This window comes from Paroedura picta, chromosome 16 (genome assembly GCF_049243985.1).
Source record: "Paroedura picta isolate Pp20150507F chromosome 16, Ppicta_v3.0, whole genome shotgun sequence".
NCBI lineage: Eukaryota > Metazoa > Chordata > Lepidosauria > Squamata > Gekkonidae > Paroedura > Paroedura picta.
The window spans coordinates 15123669-15145613 of NC_135384.1; the positions used below are offsets into that span (position 1 = coordinate 15123669).

A 21945-nucleotide genomic window follows, 5' to 3' on the forward strand; every position below is an offset into this window, starting at 1 on the left:
AGAGGACAGGAAGGCCTGGAGGATCATTGTCCATAGGGTCACAATGGGTGGGACATGACTTTGCACCTAACAACCACAATATATACACTTGTGAGGAAATGCATGTGTCTGAGCATGAGAGTTCAGCTGAGAATCTTGGGTAAAAATAAAAGAAGTAGGAAAAATAGTAATATTATGGTGAGAGTCTGCTATAGACCACCAGACCAAGTGATGCTCCTAGACCAAATTGCAAAGTTCTCAAAGAGACAGGACCTATTGGTCATGGAATATTTCAATTACCCAGATATCCATTGGAGGACCAGCTCTTCTGACAATGAAAAGACCAATCAATTATTGACTTTTCTTGCTGACAACTTCATTTCCAAGAAAGTGGAAGGGGCAACCAGGGGGTACACTACCTTAACCTCAATTCTCACCAATAGGTAAGAACTGGTTGACAAAGTAAACTTGTGGGTGCACTCCGTAGTGGTGAACATGTGATTTTGGAATTTATGATCTTGAGGAAGAGAAAATCTGTATGTAGTCACACATACAGGCTGGACTTTGGGAGAGTGAATTTAAACAATCTTAAAGTTATATTGGGTAGAATCCTGTGGCCAGAAAAACTTAAGGAGATGAAAGTACAATAATGTTAGAATTTTTCTCAAAGGTGTGTGTGTGGGGGGGGGGGAATCACTCAGGCATCAAATTGGGGTCACTGTGGTTAGGCAGGTAGTTGTGTGTTCCTGCATTGAGCAGCTGGTTAGACTGGATGACCCTGGAAGTCCCTTCAAACTCTATGATTCTATGACTCTAGGTTGGATCCAACCAGTTTTTCCACTGATGGGGAAAAAGAGAGGGTTTCATTTGACCACCATAGAGTGAAGCCATGCATGACAGGGATGTGGTAATACCATTTTTGCATGGGGCTAAAGTAGTTCTGTTTGGGAAGTCCTTAGAATGCCTTAGACCAAGTTAATTGCTTCTGCAGCTGCCTGTACCTAAGGAATTCAAGTTAAGAGGTTTAGAACTTTCTAGGGATTTAACTAGTCTTGAGGGCATCAAGTTTGTTGCCTGGGTTGGTAAGGCGCAGAATAATATTTTAACTGTATGTATCCATATGAAGAGCAATTAATATCTGCATGGCATGAAGACTATTGGATCTCCCACCCATAACCATTCCAGCCTCTGCTCTGGATCTTGCATTCCTTATGATATTTAATCAATTCAAATATTTTTTTTATTCTAAGGTTATTATTGCAGGTTCTCCATAATGGATCGATAACCAACATGCCATTTTATATTGATATTTTAAAGTGTTTTGAAAACAAGGACCTGAGGCATGCAATAAGTTGTTGCAAATTCTGTACTTGGGATCCCTATTACGAGAAGAAAGAGCTACTAGAATGGTTTTTACACACTCAACAGGTAAACAATGATTAATTTGTCTGGTCAAATTCCATTTCATCTCAGTCATATACATTGGGTGGTCATTTCCTTCCCCAAATGGGACCATTTTTTTTTCAGTTGTGGTTATATCTTAGGCTAAGACATCAGAAACAGCAGAAAGAGTGGTTTCTTTGCAACTTCAATTGCAAACAATGATAGAATGCATCCCTTCACAAAATCCATATATGGAAAAGCAAATATTGAGGATCAGAGTTCAAACCTTGTCTTTTTGATGACATATAATCGTTTTATCCATGTATCAATTTTATCAGTCAAGCAACCTTTCCACTGGTGACACAGTGTTTTCCCACCCAGAGGAACTTTCATAGTGACTAATGGATTCATATTTAATGGATAAGAAATGTTGAGTCCAGTAGTAGAACTTTCTGATACAAATAAAATCTAAAATTCAGATAAGAACCTCATAGTTAAACTTGAATCTGTTAGATTACCCTACAATTTCTACACTTGGACAATCCTGTACTGCTAAATCCTTATATAATGAGAGCATTGAACATTTTTATACAATGTAAGTATTGTGCGGGCTGGAAGATGACTTGGTCATCTCATGTCTCATCAGATCACAGAAGCTAGCAGGGTCAGTATTTGGATTGGAGACTACCAAGAAAAACTCTGAAGAGAAAGGCAATAGCAAACCACCTCTACTTCTCATTCTGCTCTTACTCAGTCACCATGAGTCAGTTGTGATTTGACAGCACTAACATAAGTTTGGGTCAATATTTTTCAAGCATTTTTTATAGTTTGAGTCCAGTGTCATTTTTAAGGCCAACAAAATTTGGTGTAGTGGTTAGGAGTGCGGACTTCTAATCTGGCATGCCAGATTCGATTCTGCGCTCCCCCGCATGCAACCAGCTGGGTGACCTTGGGCTCGCCACAGCACTGATAAAGCTGTTCTGACCGAGCAGTAATACCAGCACTCTCTCAGCCTCACCCACCCCATAGGGTGTCTGTTGTGGGGAGAGGAATGGGAAGGAGACTATAAGCCGCTTTGAGCCTCCTTCAGGTAGGGAAAAGCAGCATATAAGAACCAACTCTTCTTCTTCTTCTTCTTCTTCTTCTTCTTCTTCTTCTTCTTCTTCTTCTTCTCCACTGTTCTTATTGGGAGTTTCTTACCAGAGTTGACGTCTCACTCCACTTTATCCACCCCACCCAAAAAAAACCCAGAAAGACAAAAAATGGCTCAAACCATATAGCATTGTGTATTTATCAGTAAGCAAATGCTTCATTTAATATCAGCCTGATTCTACCATCTACAATGCAATGTGTAGGTCAGTTGGAAGATGGCTGCACAACAGAACAAAGGCACATGATCAGCTGAGCCACATGGTGCAGTTCTTGCTAAACATTGTCACTTTGGAATGAGAATGAGGGGGCCTTGACATGTCTCTATGATCCATGCCACAGAGAAAGTTCTTTTGCTTAATGTGTGCATTGAAAATATACGAGGAACAAATTTACATCTGTCTTATATATTAAGAGAAAGAGAGAGAGAGAGAGAGATTGCTTAACTGTTTTCCAATTATTTCACCTTGAAACAGGTAAAATCTACAGTTTTTATACAATATTCTCCCTGAAAAGTGGGGAGGGGAGGGAATCTTTTTGGACCACAGATAAGCAAGGTATTATGTTGGAAATATGAATTTAAAAGAAATGTTAAATGAATTAATCTCAGCCCATTTTAATGAAACCATGTCTTATGAAGTGACAGAAATGCAATGTCTCGGAAGTCACCTGTGGCTGTTTGGCATACTGCCTGAGACTCTTCAAAGCAACGTCCCCCCGCCCCCCGCAGTGTGACATCTGTCTCATGGTCCAGGGCATTGTCTAGTAGGGCTTGTGGTTTGCATGTGGTTCATACCTTCAATCACCCATTGCCAGAAGAATGTGTAAACTAGGGAGCCTCACTGATCCTTGGGGCCTCATTCCAGGGATAGAAATAAGGAGATGGTCCTCTCCAAGAACCCTGCCACTGGTTAGTTATACATTTAATATGAATACTTATAGTATTATATGTGTATATGCTCGAAGGAGTGATGTGCCAACCATCCAGTAATGTTATTCTTTTGGTTGATGGTAATTGCAAATGTAGCTCACCATGCGCTTCAGGGTGAATACCATTGGTTTAGTTTCTATGGTATGGGCTCAGTCACTAGTGCAATATTTATTTAGCATATTGAGTAGTGAGCAGCCTGTTCTTAAGAAGAATTGAAGTGGCAGAGGTGCATCAACAGTCCATGTGGTTTCTCAGAAGATTGGACTGCCACATATTTTAATGCAGGTTGTTTTGCTCCCCCAAATATACAAAAACACACACACTTATTGCTGAATATAGAATCATAGAGCTGAAAGGGACCATACAGAACATTCAGTCCAACCTTCTGTTCAGTGCAGGATCCAGGATAAGTATCTGTCCAGCTGCTGCTTGAAGATGGCCAGTGTGGGGGAGCTCACCACCTCCTTGGGTAGTTGATTCCACTGCTGAACTACTTTGACCATGAAAATTTATTTTCCTGATATCTACCTGGTACCGTTCTTCACATAGTTTAAACCTATAACTACTGTTTCTGTACACCATGGTCCCCCCCCCCCATGTGAGTTCTTCCCCACTAGAAATAGTGTATGTATGATGCACTATAAATAAGAATCATAGCATGATGAAGTTGTCATTTAAAAAGCTAGATAAGCAGTCCTGATACATCACTTTGGGAAATTCCTGGAAATTTGTGTGCGGTGTCTAGATAGTTAGAAATATTGGAAGAGAGGTCTCAGTAGGGATGTATTACCATAGAGTCTAGGAAAAAATCCCATTTCCTCCAGGAAAATTAATCTTTGTAGCCCAGAAATCAATTGTACTTCTGTAGGAACTCCACTTGGAGGTCCCACATGAAGGCAGGTAATCCTAATAACAGAATGCTTCTATTGAAAGGAATGTTGTGTGAGATCACATTTATACAACCTGAAGGGGAAACCGAATGTAGTAAAATTTTCCTGCAATCCTCAAAGTACAGAACATAGGAAAACATAGTGGCCAAGGCTCAGATAGAGCTGAGAAACCTGGGAATTTCTGACAATTAAAGGGAAAGAGGAAGGGACTTAGGAAGCTGGTTAGAAGGTTTTGTTCAATTAGATCTGATATACAATCTGCTAATGAATGATTAGGGTTGTGTAATAATAACTGTGGCCTTGTAAAGCAGAGCTTTTGATAGTCATGACATCCTGTCATTGCAGGTTGAGTTGGTGAGAAAGATGTGGGACCAGAACTTATCCACTGTATATGAGTTCATTCTTTTAGGCTTCACCAGTCACCCCACTTTGGAACCTCTCCTCCTGGTTACGTTCTTAGTCATGTCTCTGGCTACCGTATTTGGAAATGGCCTGATCATCTTCTTGGTCTGGACTGATTTCCGCCTCCACACAGCAATGTACTTTTTCATTGGGAATCTTTCTTTGCTGGACATACTCTTCACATTGATCACAATCCCTCAAATGCTTATCCACATGGCCTCTGGTACTAAGACCATCCCTTTCATCAGATGCATGGTCCAACTCAACCTGACCCTCTCTTGTGGGATGACTGAATGCTTCATCTTGGCTGTCATGGCATATGACCGCTATGTAGCTATCTGTCGGCCACTGCGTTACCCCACTCTGATGAGAATGCAGGTTTGCCTGCAGATGGCTGGGGCCTGCTGGACTGGGGCATTCCTTAATGCTGTGGTGTTGACATCAGTCATGGCATCCTTCCCTTTCTGTGGGCCCAATGAGATCAACCATTTCTATTGTGAGTTGCCACCTATGCTGCAGCTAGCCTGCATGGACACATACATGGTGGAGGTTCTTATCTTTGCCCTCAGTGTTATTGTCCTCATGTTGCCTTTCACCTTCATAGTGATCTCCTATATCAAGATCGCTCAGGTAGTTTTCCTCATGAGCTCAGCCAAAGGACGCCAACGGGCATTTTCCACCTGTGTCACACATCTCACTGTCGTCACATTATTCTACACCACCATTGGCTTCACTCATTTGCAGCCCCGATCCAACCGTGCTTCTGATCAGGAGAAGAGAGCTTCAGTCTTCTATGCCCTGGTTTCTCCAATGCTGAACCCTGTCATCTATAGCTTAAGGAACAAAGACGTAAAAGGGGCTTTGTCCAAAGTGATGGGGAAAGCAGCTTAAACTGTTATAAACATGGCAAATTGTTGCAGGTACGCAATATGTTTTCCTTAGCTATTTAGGTCATTAAATGTTTTTGTTATTGTTTAATGAATATGCATATATGTGTACTTAAATTAACAGTCTTTCATCACTCTTTAGGAAACTGGAAATCGTAATTTGGGTTGGGATGGTTTATGGAATTTAAACATCTACACAAAACATATCAGTTTTAGTCAAAGTTGTCAAAATAATACAAAATAATGGAGGTAATGGGATCACAGTGGCAGGCCCCATCTCCCAATTCATCTTTGTTTCGTGTATTTTGAGGAAAGAGGTCCATTGAATGGTCTCCATTAAATGTCTATGAAACCACACATATTTGGGTATAAGCTTTAAACACAGGGTGTAATACATTTCTCATTCCATGTGTTTATTGTACTAGAAGCATCTTCCTCAGGGTCTAACGTTTACTTAGTCTGGTTGCCTTGTTTTCTTATTGCCTTGTTTCTTTTGTGTATGAATGATTCAAAGGTACCCGAGGGCTGGCCAATGCAATCAGGCAAGTGCTTTCTGTGAACATGTAAATGATAGACTGCCCCCCCCAAAAATCCAATCAACAGCAGTGAATTTGAATAACAGCATTCCTTTCCATGGATTGGATTAACTTCCTTTGCTCTTTGCATTTCCTTCAACATTCTTTTAGTTCTAGAGCTGTATTGTATATCCATAGTCAAAGCCAAATTCAGGCACACTTTCCAACTCCCTCATGTTTCTCTTTCCTTAATTCTCACTGTTAATTCTGAAAAAAGATCTACTCCACCAAACTGCTTTTTACATCTCTCTTGGTGAGCTCTGCAAAACCTCTTTGGTTGAAATTCCTAATTACTTTAAAAGGTTCATAACAAATATTAACAGGTATGTAGATGTCTATCACTCCTTCCTCCAAATGGTTGCCTCTGGAGCAGCTTTACACTTAGGGGAAGTAGAGAGTGAAAAAAACCATTTTATCCTTACTGCATGTGATTGCCTACAATAGATTCAAGTGGGTAGCCATGTTTGCCTGAAGCAGCAGAATATTATTTGATTCCTGTAATATCTTTAAGATCAACAAAGTTTTACTAAGGTTGCTATCCCTATTTCATTGTATCTGAGGGACATGCACATGGAAGCTTATACCTTGAATAAAACACATCATATGTGTTCCTCAAAACTTGGGGGACCTTAATTGGCTAATAGTGAGTACTTTTACGTATGTATGTATACCATACTCATTTTATGAGTTTATTGTGTGAAATATTGATGTAGTCACACAGGCCCACTATGCACGGCCGCCAAAACGGCGCTTTCGGGTCACATGGAAAACGCGGAGGGGGAAGAAGCGAAGCAAACCGCTTCTGCACGGGATGGGCCGCAACGGCGGCAAAACCCAGAGTAACCGATTATGCACATGGTGACCCTGGCGCCGCTTCTTGTTGCGCCCCGATCACCGGAAGCTGCGCTTTCTTCCGCGTTTTGCTAACGCGGCTTTTTCGGCAGCATGCACCGAATCTGCGGCCGGTTGCAGCCGGCTCCATGCGTTATCGGTGATTTTAGTCGCTGCCATTCCACCCCGAATGTGCACTAAAACCCCCTGTGCATAATGGGCCAGTTACAAGAGGTTTCTTTTAACAATTTTAAATCCAGGACTTCCTGTCCCAGTATGAGGAATCTACATTTATGCTGTGAAATTCCAGTTTATCTTTTCTCAAATGATGTATGATGTAAAAACAGAGTCTGGCTTCTGAAAACAGCATTTACTGTGGATGCCAGTTCCTACTATGTCCCCCAGCCTGGAAATAAGCGGTTGTGGTCACAGTGACATCACAGGCTGAAAAGCTAACCAGCTTTAGTTTCTTTCTGAAATATTTAACGTGTGTGCCTAGCTCATGTCTCTTCAGCCCACCCACCCCCACACAAACACTGTTTCAAAATGCAACCATTGACATGTCTGTCCATTATTTCAGGTGATGCTGTACAATACAATATGCTGAAAAACTTACAGGTTAAAAAACGTTTTTATTTTTTTTAAACACCAGTGGAAAAAATAAATGTTCTAATATTCAGCAGAAATCATGGCTGTAAATGTGACTCTAAAGAGTTAAAGACACTTTACATAGTCCAGCAAACTTCTCAGAGATAATTTTTCATAGATAAGTAAAGACACAGAACTATCTGGATAAAGATAGTAATGATGATGAAGTGCTGCTATATAAGCCCTGTATGTCTAGATGAAGAGCCCCTTGTGGCGCAGAGTGGTAAGGCAGCAGACATGCAGTCTGAAGCTCTGCCAATGAGGCTGGGAGTTCATTCCCAGCAGCCGGCTCAAGGTTGACTCAGCCTTCCATCCTTCCGAGGTCGGTAAAATGAGTACCCAGCTTGCTGGGGGGTAAACGGTCATGACTGGGGAAGGCACTGGCAAACCACCCCGTATTGAGTCTGCCATGAAAACGCTAGAGGGCGTCACCCCAAGGGTCAGATATGACCCGGTGCTTGCACAGGGGATACCTTTACCTTTACCTTTATGCCTAGAAGATCAGCCAGAGGAAGTGAAGTTTATGTTAAAGCAAACAGATGTGATTCATTCTTGCCTATCCCACAAAGTTGACTAATGCACTTTCAATGCTCTTTAGAAATATTGCATTGGAAAATCCAGCTGCCAAAGCACATTGAGAGTGCATTGCACACACCGTATGATAAATAATGGCTGGAATTGCAATCAGCAAGTAATTTGGTGATGTCAGCCCTGGAGGACTATTGTTGAGCTCTTTAAGCAGCTAAACTACACCTGTGTGCTCACTAGAGCTGCTGGATAGTCAGTGCTGGGAATGGCGAATGGGACTTCCCAGCCTCCTCTGCCCACGCCTTATTTGGGAAGTGGCTGAGAGGCTTCTGCCTCTTTCCCGCTTCTCTGCCACCATGATTGCCCACCCTCCCTCCCTAATTCAGTTGGGTTAAGAGCATTGTGCCAGCATTTTATGGTTAAGAATAACAAAAAAGATATGCATATAGTTTTTGAATATTGTTAAATCTCTATTGTCACAACTGGCGGGTTTTGGGCATGGGGGAGAAACCATTGGCAAGCAATCCCAGCCTGCGTGCTGGCATGCTTTTGTGGGGGGCCTCCGTAAGAGACTGTGGGTCGGTGCTGGGAGGCCATCACTCATGGAGGATGAGCTGGGACGGCAGATCCGCATTTCCGGGTGGCCCGGAACCCGGCAGAGGTTCACACCTCAACGGGTTCCCGAAAGGTGGTCACCTCCCCGTTCTATCCATCAGGGCATTGGGGGCACGGGGAGCCTAGTGGGGTGTTGGAGGCCCTCGTGCATACCTGATGAAGTAGCGTGTGGCTGCCTTGTGGCCAGGGGACCACAAGAGGGCTGGTTCTGTTCTCCCCCATGCTGGTCAATGCTCTATTGTTCAATAAAAGTTGTGGCCTGTTTAATGCCATTTAGTGTTTGTTGGTTTCTTTGGCGAAAAAGTATTCCCCTGCACGGCAATTACAATTTACAATTTGATGCAGGCTTACCACATCAGGAAGCACTAAGCTCTCTTTCCTGTTTATGAATAGAGAACACTGTGGTTTGAATCGCAGCCTGTAGACACATTCCTTTTGAACTCTGGTGCTGGAGAAGACTCTTGTGGGTCCCTTGGACTGCAAGGCGAACAAACCGGTAAGTTCTAGAGTACTCTTTAGAAGGCCAGATCCTGGACATGAAACTCAAATATTTTGGCCACATCATGAGAAGGAGGGACTCCCTGGAGAAGAGCCTAATGCTGGGAGCGATCGAGGGCAAAAGAAGAAGGGGACTGCAGAGAATGAGGTAGCTGGATGGAGTCACTGAAGCAGTCGGTGCGAGCTTAAATGGACTCCGGGGAATGGCAGAGGACCGGAAGGCCTGGAGTATCATTGTCCATGAGGTCACGATGGGTTGGACACAACTTCACAATTAACAACAAATAACTACTCTGTACAAAGTTTGATAAAACGTTTATTTGATTCGCTCAAGGCCCCTGCTTATCTTGTGCCTTGTCCATCTTTGTTCACATAATGGGGGTGTTTTCCCTATCTGGACAAGCTTCCAGGGAGATTCTCCCCATATCAGGCAAGCTGCCAATCCATCTTTCAGATAACTCAGTCTGTACAAAATTCACTCTCCATTTCTCTAATGGCCAGTTGCTTTACAAGAGGGAAAACCCCTGATGGTCACGCCATCAAAGTAAATTAGTGGGTCAATCCCAAAGGGCAAAATTCAGAGAGTGCCAAGAAATTCACCTTTCCGAAATGACATTTTTTCTTGGTATGACTTTACTCAGGGCTGCTTTTACATCCTTGTTTCTTAAGCTGTATATGAGAGGGTTGAGCATGGGCGTGACTACTACATATAAGAAAGAGAGGACCTTGTCTCGGTGGGGGGAAGTCTCAGCTTTAGGAGTTATGTAAGCAAGCATCACCGTACCGTAGCAGAGGGCGACCACAGTCAGGTGAGAGGTGCACGTAGAGAAGGCTCTGTGCCGTCCTTCTGCAGAGCGGATGCGCAAGATGGCACTGATTATATACACATAGGAGAGAATGATAAAAGTGCAGGGGATTAACAGGACAAAGATCCATGACACCACAAGGGCAACCTCGTTAACAAAAATGTCCGAGCAAGCTAGGTTGAGAACGGCAATGAGCTCACAAACAAAATGGTTGATGATGTTGTAGTTGCAGAAGTGAAGCCGCATGGTGAATGTGGTGTGCACCGCAGCATTGATAAAGCCCGAGATCCAGGAAGCCGCCATCATCCTGACGCACACCTTCCCGTTCATGATGATCTTGTAATGCAAAGGATGGCAGACAGCCACATATCGGTCGTAGGCCATGAACGCCAAAAGAATGTATTCGACGCTGCCCAGGAATAAAGCAATGTACAGCTGTGCCATGCATCGGTTGAAAGGGATGTTTTTGTGAGTCGTCAGGAAATGGGCCAACAACTGTGGCACCACACTAGTTGTGTAGCCGATGTCCAAGACGGACAGATTGCACAGAAAGAAGTACATGGGAGTGTTGAGTCGTGGATCGATGCAGATGGCCACAATAATAAGACTGTTCCCCACCAGGGTGATGAGGTATATGCAGAGGACCAGTGCAAAGAGGAACAAGTTGGTGCCTCGTTGGCTGGAGAATCCCAGAAGCACGAATTCTATGATTCTAGTCTGATTCTCTTGTCCAATCATCTTGATAATGACTGAGCTGAGGGAAAGAAATTAGGTTTGGAGAATTAGGTGTAGATGCCTTATTTCTTCAAAGCTAGAAGCGGTACAGAGGTGACCTTTGAATATTTTTCTTTTATACCACTACTAGTAGAAAGGCTGGTAGAGGACAGGAAGGGCTGGAGGATCATTGTCCATGGGGTCGCGATGGGTCGGACACGACTTCGCACATAACAACAACAAGTAGAAAGGCCATTGCATGCTGTAATGCAATGGGTGCTAGCCCATGGTTTTATGTGGGTTTTGTGACTTGGAAGCTGGATCACCTAAGAGGATCTCTCTTTGTGCACAACAGACCTAACCCAAGTCATGTTCAAGCACACCTAGTAAGTGTGGAATTCCAGAACATGAACTTGGGAAAGAGAACTGTCATTATCCAGTAGAAGTTGTAAGAAGTTGTAAGTCACTGTACTGTTTTGAGTTGAGAGCTATATGTAACCACTAGTGGTGTTCTGTTATTGCTTTTGGGGGGGGGGGTTGTCACCTACCTGGCAACCATACCTCCTCTCTGCAATGTTTTCTTGCCCTGAAATAGGCCAGGGGTGGCTGGTTGGTGGCTGGTTGGTGGCTATAGAGGCATTGTACCCTTTTGCTGCCACACTTTCAAACCTCAAGGAATATTTCCAACCCAGGGGTAGCGAACCACCAGGTGGGGCCTTGAGATCTCCTGCAAATACTGCTATTCCAGAATTCCCTTTCACTGGGGTCAGCTGTTGCTTGGCTCATGATGTCTGCCCTTCTGAAACTTGAGGCCTAAATGCTTAGCCATTCACAATTCTCTTATACTTGTGATCCATTGATGATATTTTTTTTTATCATCTGGACAAATGTTAAAGAAGCCCTAGATACTTTTTACCAGGCATACAATGACTTTCACCCCACTATCAACCAAACAATGAACCAATCTATGCAAGAAATACATTGGATACAATGGATGCCTAGAGACAACCTTATACCGAAAGCCTACTGACCAACAAATGTAGCTGCATGCCTCTAGCTACCATCAATTGTATACAGCCAGGCTGTACATTACAAATGCATCTGCTCCTATTCCACAGCCAGAGATTCCCACCTGAAGAATCTACAACAAACCTTCTTGGAACTGAAGTAACCAGACAATGAGGTCAAGAAACAGATTAACAAAGTCAAAAGGATACCAAGAGAAAACCTGTTGGAAGACAGACCCAAAAGAGACAATAACAGAACACCACTAGTGGTTACATATAGCTCTCAACTCAAAACAGTACAGTGACTTACAACTTCTACTGGATAATGACAGTTCTCTTTCCCAAATACTGGGGGGCAAACCTTTTCTTCCTCACAACCCCCCAATATCAAACAACTCTCTGATCTCAGGACAAGATAACTTGCCAGCACAGCTTGTCACTTGCAGGGTTGCTTCCATGTTTGGGTGGAGATGGATGGGGAAAGCAACTAGTTTCTTTTCCTTTTTTTATTTTACAACTAGGAAAGTGTCTGACATTAATTACTAACATGTACAGTTTTATTTCTTTGATATTTTTATGTACAGCTGAACTCAAAAGGACTAATTAGCTGTCTTAGCAAAGAATTATCCTATGGCATAATATGGCTTAATTTCAATATTATGACACAGTTTACTAATTTGCCACAATTTACTTTTATATCTGTACACTTATGATCTTTGTTCCATTTAGTCTGAGGAAGAGTGCATGCATTTGTAAGCCTTGAAAAAATCCTTGTTGGTCTTAAAGCTGCTATTGGACTCAATTTTTGTTGTGCTAATTCAGACCAACATGGCTAACCACTTGAATCTAGGTAGTAAGCTAGTAATGCTTGCGTTGTGTTGTTTGTCTTGTGAGTCATGTGTTGTATTGAATAAAATTTGCACAACCTTTTTTAAAATTTCCATAATAAATACAAAACATTTTAAATAAGAGTGCCTTCCTTATTTACATACCCCACGCCATGGACCCACAAGATCCTTTGGTTCTGATCCATGACAAAAGCATTAGCTTACAATATACCTTTTCTGCCTTCCATAGGGAAGATGAAGATTCCATATTCTGCTACATCTTGCATCTTCACTGTTCTCCTTCACTGTTTGTATATATGTTCCAGTGTTTCAAACTCATGGGATGTCTGTCCCTCATGAGATATATGTCCTTTATGATCTGTTGCATATATTAATTAATGAAATGGTCTTTGCAGTTGCCACACATGGGATTAAATTATTTAGGTATTTCAAAACAATGATTACACTGTTACTTGTTTCGCAGTAAGATTCTATGGAATTAGGAAATACAGGAAATCACATACACTTGATGAGAATAAATCAGATAAATCAATCTAGAAAGGCAATATTAAACCTCAATATGAAAAAAGGCCCCTGATTTACCCGGGCTACAAATTGTTGTGGTGGAGGAACAAGCAGCAAGAGGAGGTACAGGTGGGAGATGCACAAGGCACGTGCATGTCAATGGCATGACACAAGGGAGCATCATGCCACAGGGGTAGGGGAGGCATCTACCCTCACACCCACCCTTTCATTTTGTGGTTTTGTTATGGGCTGTGTGTTTTTTTTAAAGGTGTGATCCACATTGACCACGAAGCTACATTGTCAAAGGTAAAGATAGCATGATGAGTCACAGAGTAGGGACAGTATGTTCATTCCTGCCCCACCTTTCTAGGTTGGCCTTAAAATATTTGTATCTGGCTGTTGTGATCAGAATAGCCATGTTTGGAGTTTTGGAGATGTGGGATAAAAACTTTCTTGTATTAGCCTGAACTCTGCAGAGCAGGCCTTGGTGTCTATATTCATTTCCTAGTGTCTGCCATAAAATAAAGGCGATCAATGTCAACATATTAACACTTTTTTCTTCTTCTTTATTAGTGTATTGTTACAGGGCCAAAGTTCATACTGTTCTACAAGAAATGTTCAATGTTAAGCATTTAATTTAAGGGAATAAAACTGTGTCAAGTATAAAATGTTTTATAGGTGGTATGTGACACCAAAAGTGACTTTGGAAATGTGGTCACTAAGTAGGCCTCTTTTCCTAAATGTGGTGGAAATGTGAAAAAGTTTATAAGTTTTGGGCAAAGATTCATACCATTGTGCAGTTAACGTGGGGTCTTAGATTTCCTATGTAAGCTGAATCTGTATTATTATTATATATAACCGCAGTGCCTCCCAGCCTAAACTCATAGCTAGAAGGAGGCACTTAATGGAGGGGGTGTAAGTGTAACAAATGAAGACTATATTTTACTGTTCTTTGTTTTAACAACTTATACTCTCATTTTTATATTTCTATCTTTATGAAAATAAAAACAATATAAAAAAAACCATATTAACACTTTTCACACAGTGTGGCACAACATCATGGGTTTTGCAGTCTCATTTTCTCTAAAACGTTTTCTGTTTAATACCACAAGAACACACATGCTTTGATTCTTGAAAGTTCCTCCTTCATGCACAAGAATTAAAAGGACACACAGAAAGCTTAGTTCAGGAACTACAAAGATGCATGTAAGGGATCTGCTGGAATTCAGAAATCTGCTGGATTCTGGAATATTCATTGGAAGTTTTAGATCTCAGCTATGTTCAGTGCCTAGGCCATCCTTTTCCAACCTTTTGGCCTGAAATATTTGTCAGGCTTCAAGGTGCCATGAAAGTGGTCAGCTGGCTATACCCCCTCCCATGCCCTCATATACAAATTTTATTCATTTATTTTATTTTTTTCACGTTTATTTATATAAATAAAAATAAAATATTCAAATAAACATTAAAACCAGCTCCCCATCTCCTCACCCCACCAAACTGCCCGCAATGCCCCATATACAAATAAAAGTAAAACAAATATATGTCTCCCCCCAACCAAGAGAGCCCCAACACTCAACAGAAGACCCACTGGGCTAACTTACCCCATTACAGAAGAAAAAGCAGTGCTGCTTCAGTGGTGGCTGCCAGTTCTGTGAGGCCACCATCTTGCTATCCCCAGTGCACAGTACATCTGAGGGGATCTCAAGGTATACTGCTGTACTCTAGTACACTGGTTGGGAAGCCCTTGTCTAGCCAGTTATGTTCCAGGAAAGAGCTGATTTTTAACCTGAATGGACTAGTAGACAATAAATGACTTGGATCAAACAGGAGTTGAGTTTCAAGGCAAGTTTCAATGAAAACAAATATTATATAGTAGAAAGAGCCCCCAAAAGTCATAGACTGTGGCTCAAACATTTTCCATGAAACCATCTATTGAAATGCAAACATATCATAATCCAGGCGACCAAAATAATCAAATCAATCTTCTTCTCTCAGGCTCTTAGCCAAATGGCATCAGATGATGTTGACAATCCAATCAGGACACATTCTCACTGGAAACCTAGAAGGCTACATCATCACTCCTCCTTCCCCACTCCCATCCAATGGGCCACAGGTTCTCAAGAAGAGCTAATTATGGCTTTCCTAACTCTTGCCTTGAAGATGACCATTATATCATTAAGCACAATTACTAACACTGACAAGATGGAATAAGTCTGTTAATATTTATATAAGCCTTAGGAGGAATCAGGGATGCTTTGCCTCACTCTAAAGGATCATCTTTCCAGATATGATGGTGAGCTTGAGGTATGGTCTTCCACTTGCCAGATTTTGGGTGTTCCCTCAGTAAATGGCGCCCAACGTTAGCCCAACTGCAATTCCAGTGAGGGAGCCAGCATCCTTTGATATTTTTAGGACTCAGTATAAAGATACTTTATTCATCACATATTTTATCCACTTTTAATAGAATTGCAAGCATTCTGTTTGGAGGTGGGTGAAATGGGTGCTTTTAAGTATGGTAGTGTAAGCTACCTTGAGTCATGAGAAAATTAACATTTTATACTTTAGTATTTAAAAAAAACATCTTTCCTACTATAATCCTTGGCATAGATGTAGTCAACGACTGGAGGTTTGTAAATCTGCAAGACCTGCATTCGACTCAAATTAGGAATGGATGCAGCAAAATACCATAACAATATATGTTTGCCAACCCAGTCATCACATATGTGCCTGGAAGAAGTGATAAAAAGGATAGAGATTTCAGTGTTATTCATTTTCTATTATTCTAAAGACAAAGCCTTGAACGTATGGGTTCTTATGCCATGAATAAGTTTACCAAAAGATTTCCTAAGAGCCTCTTTCACCTCTCTGTTCCTCAGGCTGTATATGAGCGGATTGACCAGTGGTGTCAGGATAGTGTAAAAAACAGAGAACACTTTGTTTAGTTTCCTTATATTTTGAGTATTTGGGAGCACATAGACCGTGATTAGAGTCCCGTAATAGATTGTAACCACAAGAAGGTGAGAGGAGCATGTGGAGAAGGCCTTTTTCCTGCCAGTGGCTGATGGGATCCTCAAAATGGCAATGATGATAAACATGTATGACGTAAGAGTCAATAAAAAGGGAGGCAGAGTGAAAATGGTTGAAAATATGAATCCCATCAGTTCAAATGTGTGCGTTTCACTGCAGGAGATTCTTGCAACAGGGGTAAGGTCACAAAAGAAATGGTCAATTTCGTTAGGGCCACAGAATGTCAACCTTGTCATCAAATACATCATTACTGACATTGACAAGAACCCATTAATCCAAGATCCACTTGCCATGAATAGACAAGCCTTCATATTCATTAAGGTTGCATAGTGTAATGGTTTGGATATTGCTGTATATCTGTCATAGGACATCATGGCTAGGAGGCCACATTCCGTAACCACCAGAGCAGCAAAGAAATAGAACTGAGCAATGCAGGCAGGAATGGAAATGGCTTTCTCGCCAGTCAGGAAGGTGGCAAGAACCTTGGGCAAGATAGTTGATGTGTAGAAAGTCTCCAAGCAGGACAGATTCCCAAGGAAAAAGTACATGGGAGTGTGAAGGTTAGGATTTAATAGAACTAATGCTATGATAAGGATGTTTCCAACCATGGTAAAAATATAGATCACTAGAAACAGAAGAAAGAGGGCCATGTCTAGATGCTGGAGATCACCAAATCCCAGAAGAATTAATTCTGTAACAATGGTTTGATTGATCCCATCTTCAAATGCCATTTTTTTGGTTGTTCCTAGAAAAAAAAGCAAGCAATTTATATCCACTACCATAAAGCATGGGTATTAATTTAATAAATGGTTGCTGATATTGGAGTATGCTTTATTTCTTGATCTGCCTTTCATTGGGTGCACTATGAGACACCAGGCTGCGATGCCAGTGCTGACTGCTTCACAAGATCAGGATAATGAAAACTATAGAACTGAAATTGTTTCTGCCAAGTTTTAGCCACTCAACTCCTTGACTTTAACTGGTGTTACAGTTAAATTATGATTTTTAATGTCTTTTAATGGGGTTTTAATTGGGGGTTTTAAGACAACTGTCACCTGCCATGAGCCTACCCAGGGAGTGGCGAAAAATAAATCTAATAATAATAATAATAATAATAATAATAATAATAATAATAATAATAATAATAATAAGAAGAAGAAGAAGAAGAAGAAGAAGAAGAAGAAGAAGAAGAAGAAGAAGAAGAAGAAGAAGAAGAAGAAGAAGAAGAAGAAGAAGAAGAAGAAGAAGAAGAAGAAGAAGAAGAAGAAGTGGTGATGGGGACAGAAAATGTATATTTATAATTAAAGGGCAATTTGACCATCCTTTTTAAAGACATTTGTCAGGATGACAGACTTGAAAACAACAACTTCTTTATTAAAGCAAGTGCTTATTTCTAAGTAGTTCTATCCAGGATGATTCAAATCCGAATCTGGCTTGCTAAGTCAAAACGCTGATCTTTTCCCCAACTTTCCTGCTCAAAGATGTTCACACACACACTCAGACAAAATAGGCTTTCATGTCCAGGTGCCATCTGGGAAGGCGTCCAACAATGATAACATGCCCAGGATTGACCTTGCAGCATCCAGTGTTACTACGTACAACGATAACAGCGCTGGTTACACTACGGAATAGTTAGCAGACAGTTCAGGGCTAAAAAATGGCTACACATGGCAGTAATGAGGAGATTCTGACAACATTGTTGTTTAGCAGACACAGGATTATTTACGTCCTCCAAGCCTGCAAGTATGAATCCACAGCTGATCTATTTAGTATAACATAGTGCTATCATTGTCATGATCCTACGTAGAGTGCTGCTGCAATCATTACATCATTCAATGAGACACAGCTTGTACCAATTATTTTGTTAGCCCAAGCAATCTGCATCCATGATCTTTAATGATTCTTCGGGCTGGGTGTGCGCCAAGCCACTGTGTTATTGTCACAAGGACTTGGTCATATTTGTCTACAAAGGGGCTCAGGGATCCAGGTCCATCACTGGATAACAATGAGTGGAGCCATCATGGTGCATTAGTACACCCCTCATTATACCATTCTAGTGAATTATATAGTTTGGTTGATCCCAGGATAGGAAGACTGGGCCCCTCCCCTTTGTAGCCCATAGCAAACCCACCTCCAGCCGAGCATCGACTATGGTCATCTATTAGGCAATGGTGACTGCAATCAGGAGGGTTGTGGGTTTGCATGGGGAATGTAGATTGTTGATTGTTGCAGCCATCTGTTGTGTTGGGGTATTATTCTGATTTTATGTTTTAATGTAAACCAATAGTTCTCTGATTTCATCAGAGATTTCATCAGAGAACTAGTCCTTTACTATGTGCAATATAGTTTTGTCTTCTAGGTTTACAGAAACATTAAGGGACATGGCAATGGTGATGAAGAAACCAGAAGAGCGGACAACGACATAGTGGGCATAATTTTAATTCTTCCCTTTGCTTGGCCACTGGCCGTGTACAGCATTGGAAAACTCAAGGTTGTTTTTTAGAAGTTGGAATTGATTGAGTTGGATCCCCTTTAGGTAGAAAATGACAGTCCCTAATGCATTAAATGAAGAGAATTTGCTGATTTTCTTTGTAAATCTAAAGGGAGCATCTTAATCAGCTAAGAAACGTTGCTTACCTGTAGAATGTTTTAGGGATATTTCATGCTATTGAGTGTTAGAGCTAAAGTGAAACATCTGGTTATTCTTGTTGACTTCTCTGCCTTTTCTGTTTCTCCTCATCTTTTTTGCTGACTTATAATGCAGGGCATTGAGCCTCTAGTGCCTTCTGTGCAAGACCAACTGTTCTTCCTGTTCTTTTATAGGAACTACAAAAGATACTTTTATACTCAAAAACACCTCCTATCAATCCTCTTTGTTTTTGTGGAGGCTTCTGAGAGAACATCTCCAAGGAAGTTCATTGTGTTGTTGTGCATCATTCATATGAGGACACAACCCCCAAGGTGGGAATCTAGTGGGAATCATTCTAATGAGAACCAATTCAAAATGTGTTATGTTTAGGTTCTTGGTGGAAAGCACTGTCAAATTGCATGTGACTTATGGCACAGCTAGCTTATGGCAACTCTTTAAGGTAAAGGTAAAGGTATCCCCTATGCAAGCACCAAGTCATGTCTGACCCTTGGGGTGACGCCCTCTAGCGTTTTCATGGCAGACTCAATAAGGGGTGGTTTGCCAGTGCCTTCCGTTTACCCCCCAGCAAGCTGGGTACTCATTTTACCGACCTCGGAAGGATGGAAGGCTGAGTCAACCCTGAGCCGGCTGCTGGGATCAAACTCCCAGTCTCATGGGCAGAGCTTTCAGACTGCATGACTGCTGCCTTACCACTCTGAGCCACAAGAGGCTCTTATGGCAACTCTTTAGGGGGTTTCAAATGAAGAGATGAATACAGGAGGTTTACTGGTGCCAGCTTCTGCATAGTAGCCCTGGCCTCGCTTGGTGGCCTGCCATCCAAATACTAATGGGTCCTGTTTAGCTGCCCAGATGAGATAGGGCTAGTCTTGGCCATCCAGTTCAGGGAATATAGGTCCTTAAGAGATTCATTATTGGCTTTTTTCTAGAACTAAAGGTTATTTGTAACACAATAAAAGATACAATTCTCTAAAAATACAATAATTAATACCAGACAAAAATATAATTTACAACAATGGCATGACCACAGTTTCTTGGGGGCATCAATTATAAACATGATATCATACCATTTATCAATGAAACTTTTTTTAAGTTTATAATCTTTGCAAGGACTACATAGTGAGATTGGCCATAACTATTTCAATGGGGGAACTGGTTCCACAAGGCAGAGTTAGCCATGGAAAAAGCTCTGTTTCACACCACTTACTGCTCATAGAACTTTCAATTCATCTTTGTGATCAATTGTAAGTGGATCTTGCTATTTCCCACAGTAAAAAGTGGGTTGGAAGTTGATTGTCTTGCAGTGGGACATTTTCCCCTCCCAAGAAGGACACAGGCAACCACATTTCTTTGGGTCTAACTTGGCCACAGCATTATTTTGCATACAAAGTGTGGCACAACATGGAAAAAGGGTCCTGCCCTCTTGTGGTCAGCCAACTGCAAGGCAGCCCAATGCATCAGCAGGTCACTACCCCAGGGATTCTCCAGTGTCCCATCTGGATCCCCAGGCCCCCATATGGCCTGCTTCACCCTTGGGAGGCATCAGAAGGCTGGGAACCCATGGGGCATTAGCCTCTGGTGGCTTCCCCTGCCACCCAGAACTGCACATCAGTTGTCTAATCCCCCCACTTCTTCCAATGAGGAGAGTCACCCAGATGCACTTCCACATGACCTCCTATGAAGGCCTCCTTCAACTAGCCAGTTTTGCCCTGATTGGCCCTGCCCCTGCAGCTCCCACCCTCTGTCCCTGGACTCTCGCGACTTTGCTCTCAGATGCCTCAGTGCCTGGAGCCAGCAGCAGGTAAGGAGAGAGGCCCTGGGCAAAGGATCGTGGTGGAGCCTGCTAGGCTGGGCCTGATGACAAGGGCCTCCCGCCCTGCTGATTGCCTGCTAAGGAGCTCTGTCTCAGGCCTGCTAACGAGCTGCCCAACCTCCACCTGTCCCACTTGATTTGGCTGCGAGCTGCCGCCCAAGGCCACCTTAAGCTGCCTGGCCTGGGGCCAGGGGAGGAGACCATTTCAAGGCCCATTCTTAGGAACGGGCTTTGAAGCTAGTAATATATAAATAGCAACACTGAGGTTACATAAGTGTAGTTACAATTATATAAATGATAGTATATTAAAAGTGAAAATCCAAGTTTCAAATATCAGTTACATACAAAACATCTAGAGCTTATTCTGTCCTTGAGATTGCACGATGAAGAGAAACTCCTTGTAAAGGTTGTAACACATTTTTTTAAATGAAATTAAGATGGAGCACATGCAACATCAAACTGTACCATTCTTGCAATAAAAATAAAAATGCAGTGTGGCTGTATATATCCTTGTTTGGATCCATCCAAACTTTTTCTGCAGCCTAACCCAGCCTCCTGTTTATATAGTTTCCAATTCATTTGACTTGTGGCCATAGAGGTAACAGCTTCTGCAGCATAGTCATTTGGGGTTGACAAATGATACCCAACATTATTTCGCAATGGCAGAAAATCAGGTTGGAGTTAAACTATCACACGTGCCTATGGAATATGTTGTATGTTTACAAAATGCACAAGAAATCTGCTTAACACACATCTTTATTACTATGCATATATAATAATACATCTGAAAACACAGAGATGTTAGATAAACATTTCATCCAGATGAAATTTGAATCAAACTTTAGAGTTTTTTACACAAAAATTTGCAAAATGTTTATATATGCCAATAGAGTTTTGAAATAACTCATGTAATTTCTCAGAGGAATTATACACCTCTGGTTGTTGAGGAAAGTTAGGTTGGAGATTCCCTTTCAAGTGACATATCTGATATGTTAGAGTGATACTAAAAAGGACTTGGAAGTGTCTCATGGTCTTTCTCACAGGAATTTTGAATTCTCCACATACTCTTTAGAAACTAACATTTGGAATCAGTTTGATGTTTACTACTGCTTCTCAGCTGGCTCGGTGATAGAATGTCTTCTTGCCATGCAGTAGATCCTGGGCTCAGTCCGCAAACATCCACAGAAGAAGAAAATGTTCTAATAGTAGGTGATATGAAAGGCCTCTACCAAAATCCCTGGTGACCAGTCTAGAGAGTATTAA

The 21945-nt window shown here is 41.7% G+C and overlaps 3 protein-coding genes across 3 annotated transcripts; 1 reads left to right on the plus strand and 2 right to left on the minus strand.

The window, feature by feature from the left end:
* Positions 1 to 4695: 4695 nt before the first annotated feature.
* On the plus strand, positions 4696 to 5625 carry LOC143825459 (olfactory receptor 2D3-like). Its single transcript, XM_077313488.1, has one exon. The coding sequence runs from the start codon at positions 4696 to 4698 to the stop codon at positions 5623 to 5625; it is 930 nt and encodes a 309-aa protein (XP_077169603.1).
* A 4287-nt stretch (positions 5626 to 9912) lies between these two features.
* LOC143825460 (olfactory receptor 2F1-like) lies at positions 9913 to 10860 on the minus strand. Its single transcript, XM_077313489.1, has one exon. It carries the CDS (start codon positions 10858 to 10860, stop codon positions 9913 to 9915), a length of 948 nt encoding a protein of 315 aa, XP_077169604.1.
* A 5112-nt stretch (positions 10861 to 15972) lies between these two features.
* On the minus strand, positions 15973 to 16953 carry LOC143825461 (olfactory receptor 5J3-like). Its single transcript, XM_077313490.1, has one exon. It carries the CDS (start codon positions 16951 to 16953, stop codon positions 15973 to 15975), a length of 981 nt encoding a protein of 326 aa, XP_077169605.1.
* Positions 16954 to 21945: the final 4992 nt, after the last annotated feature.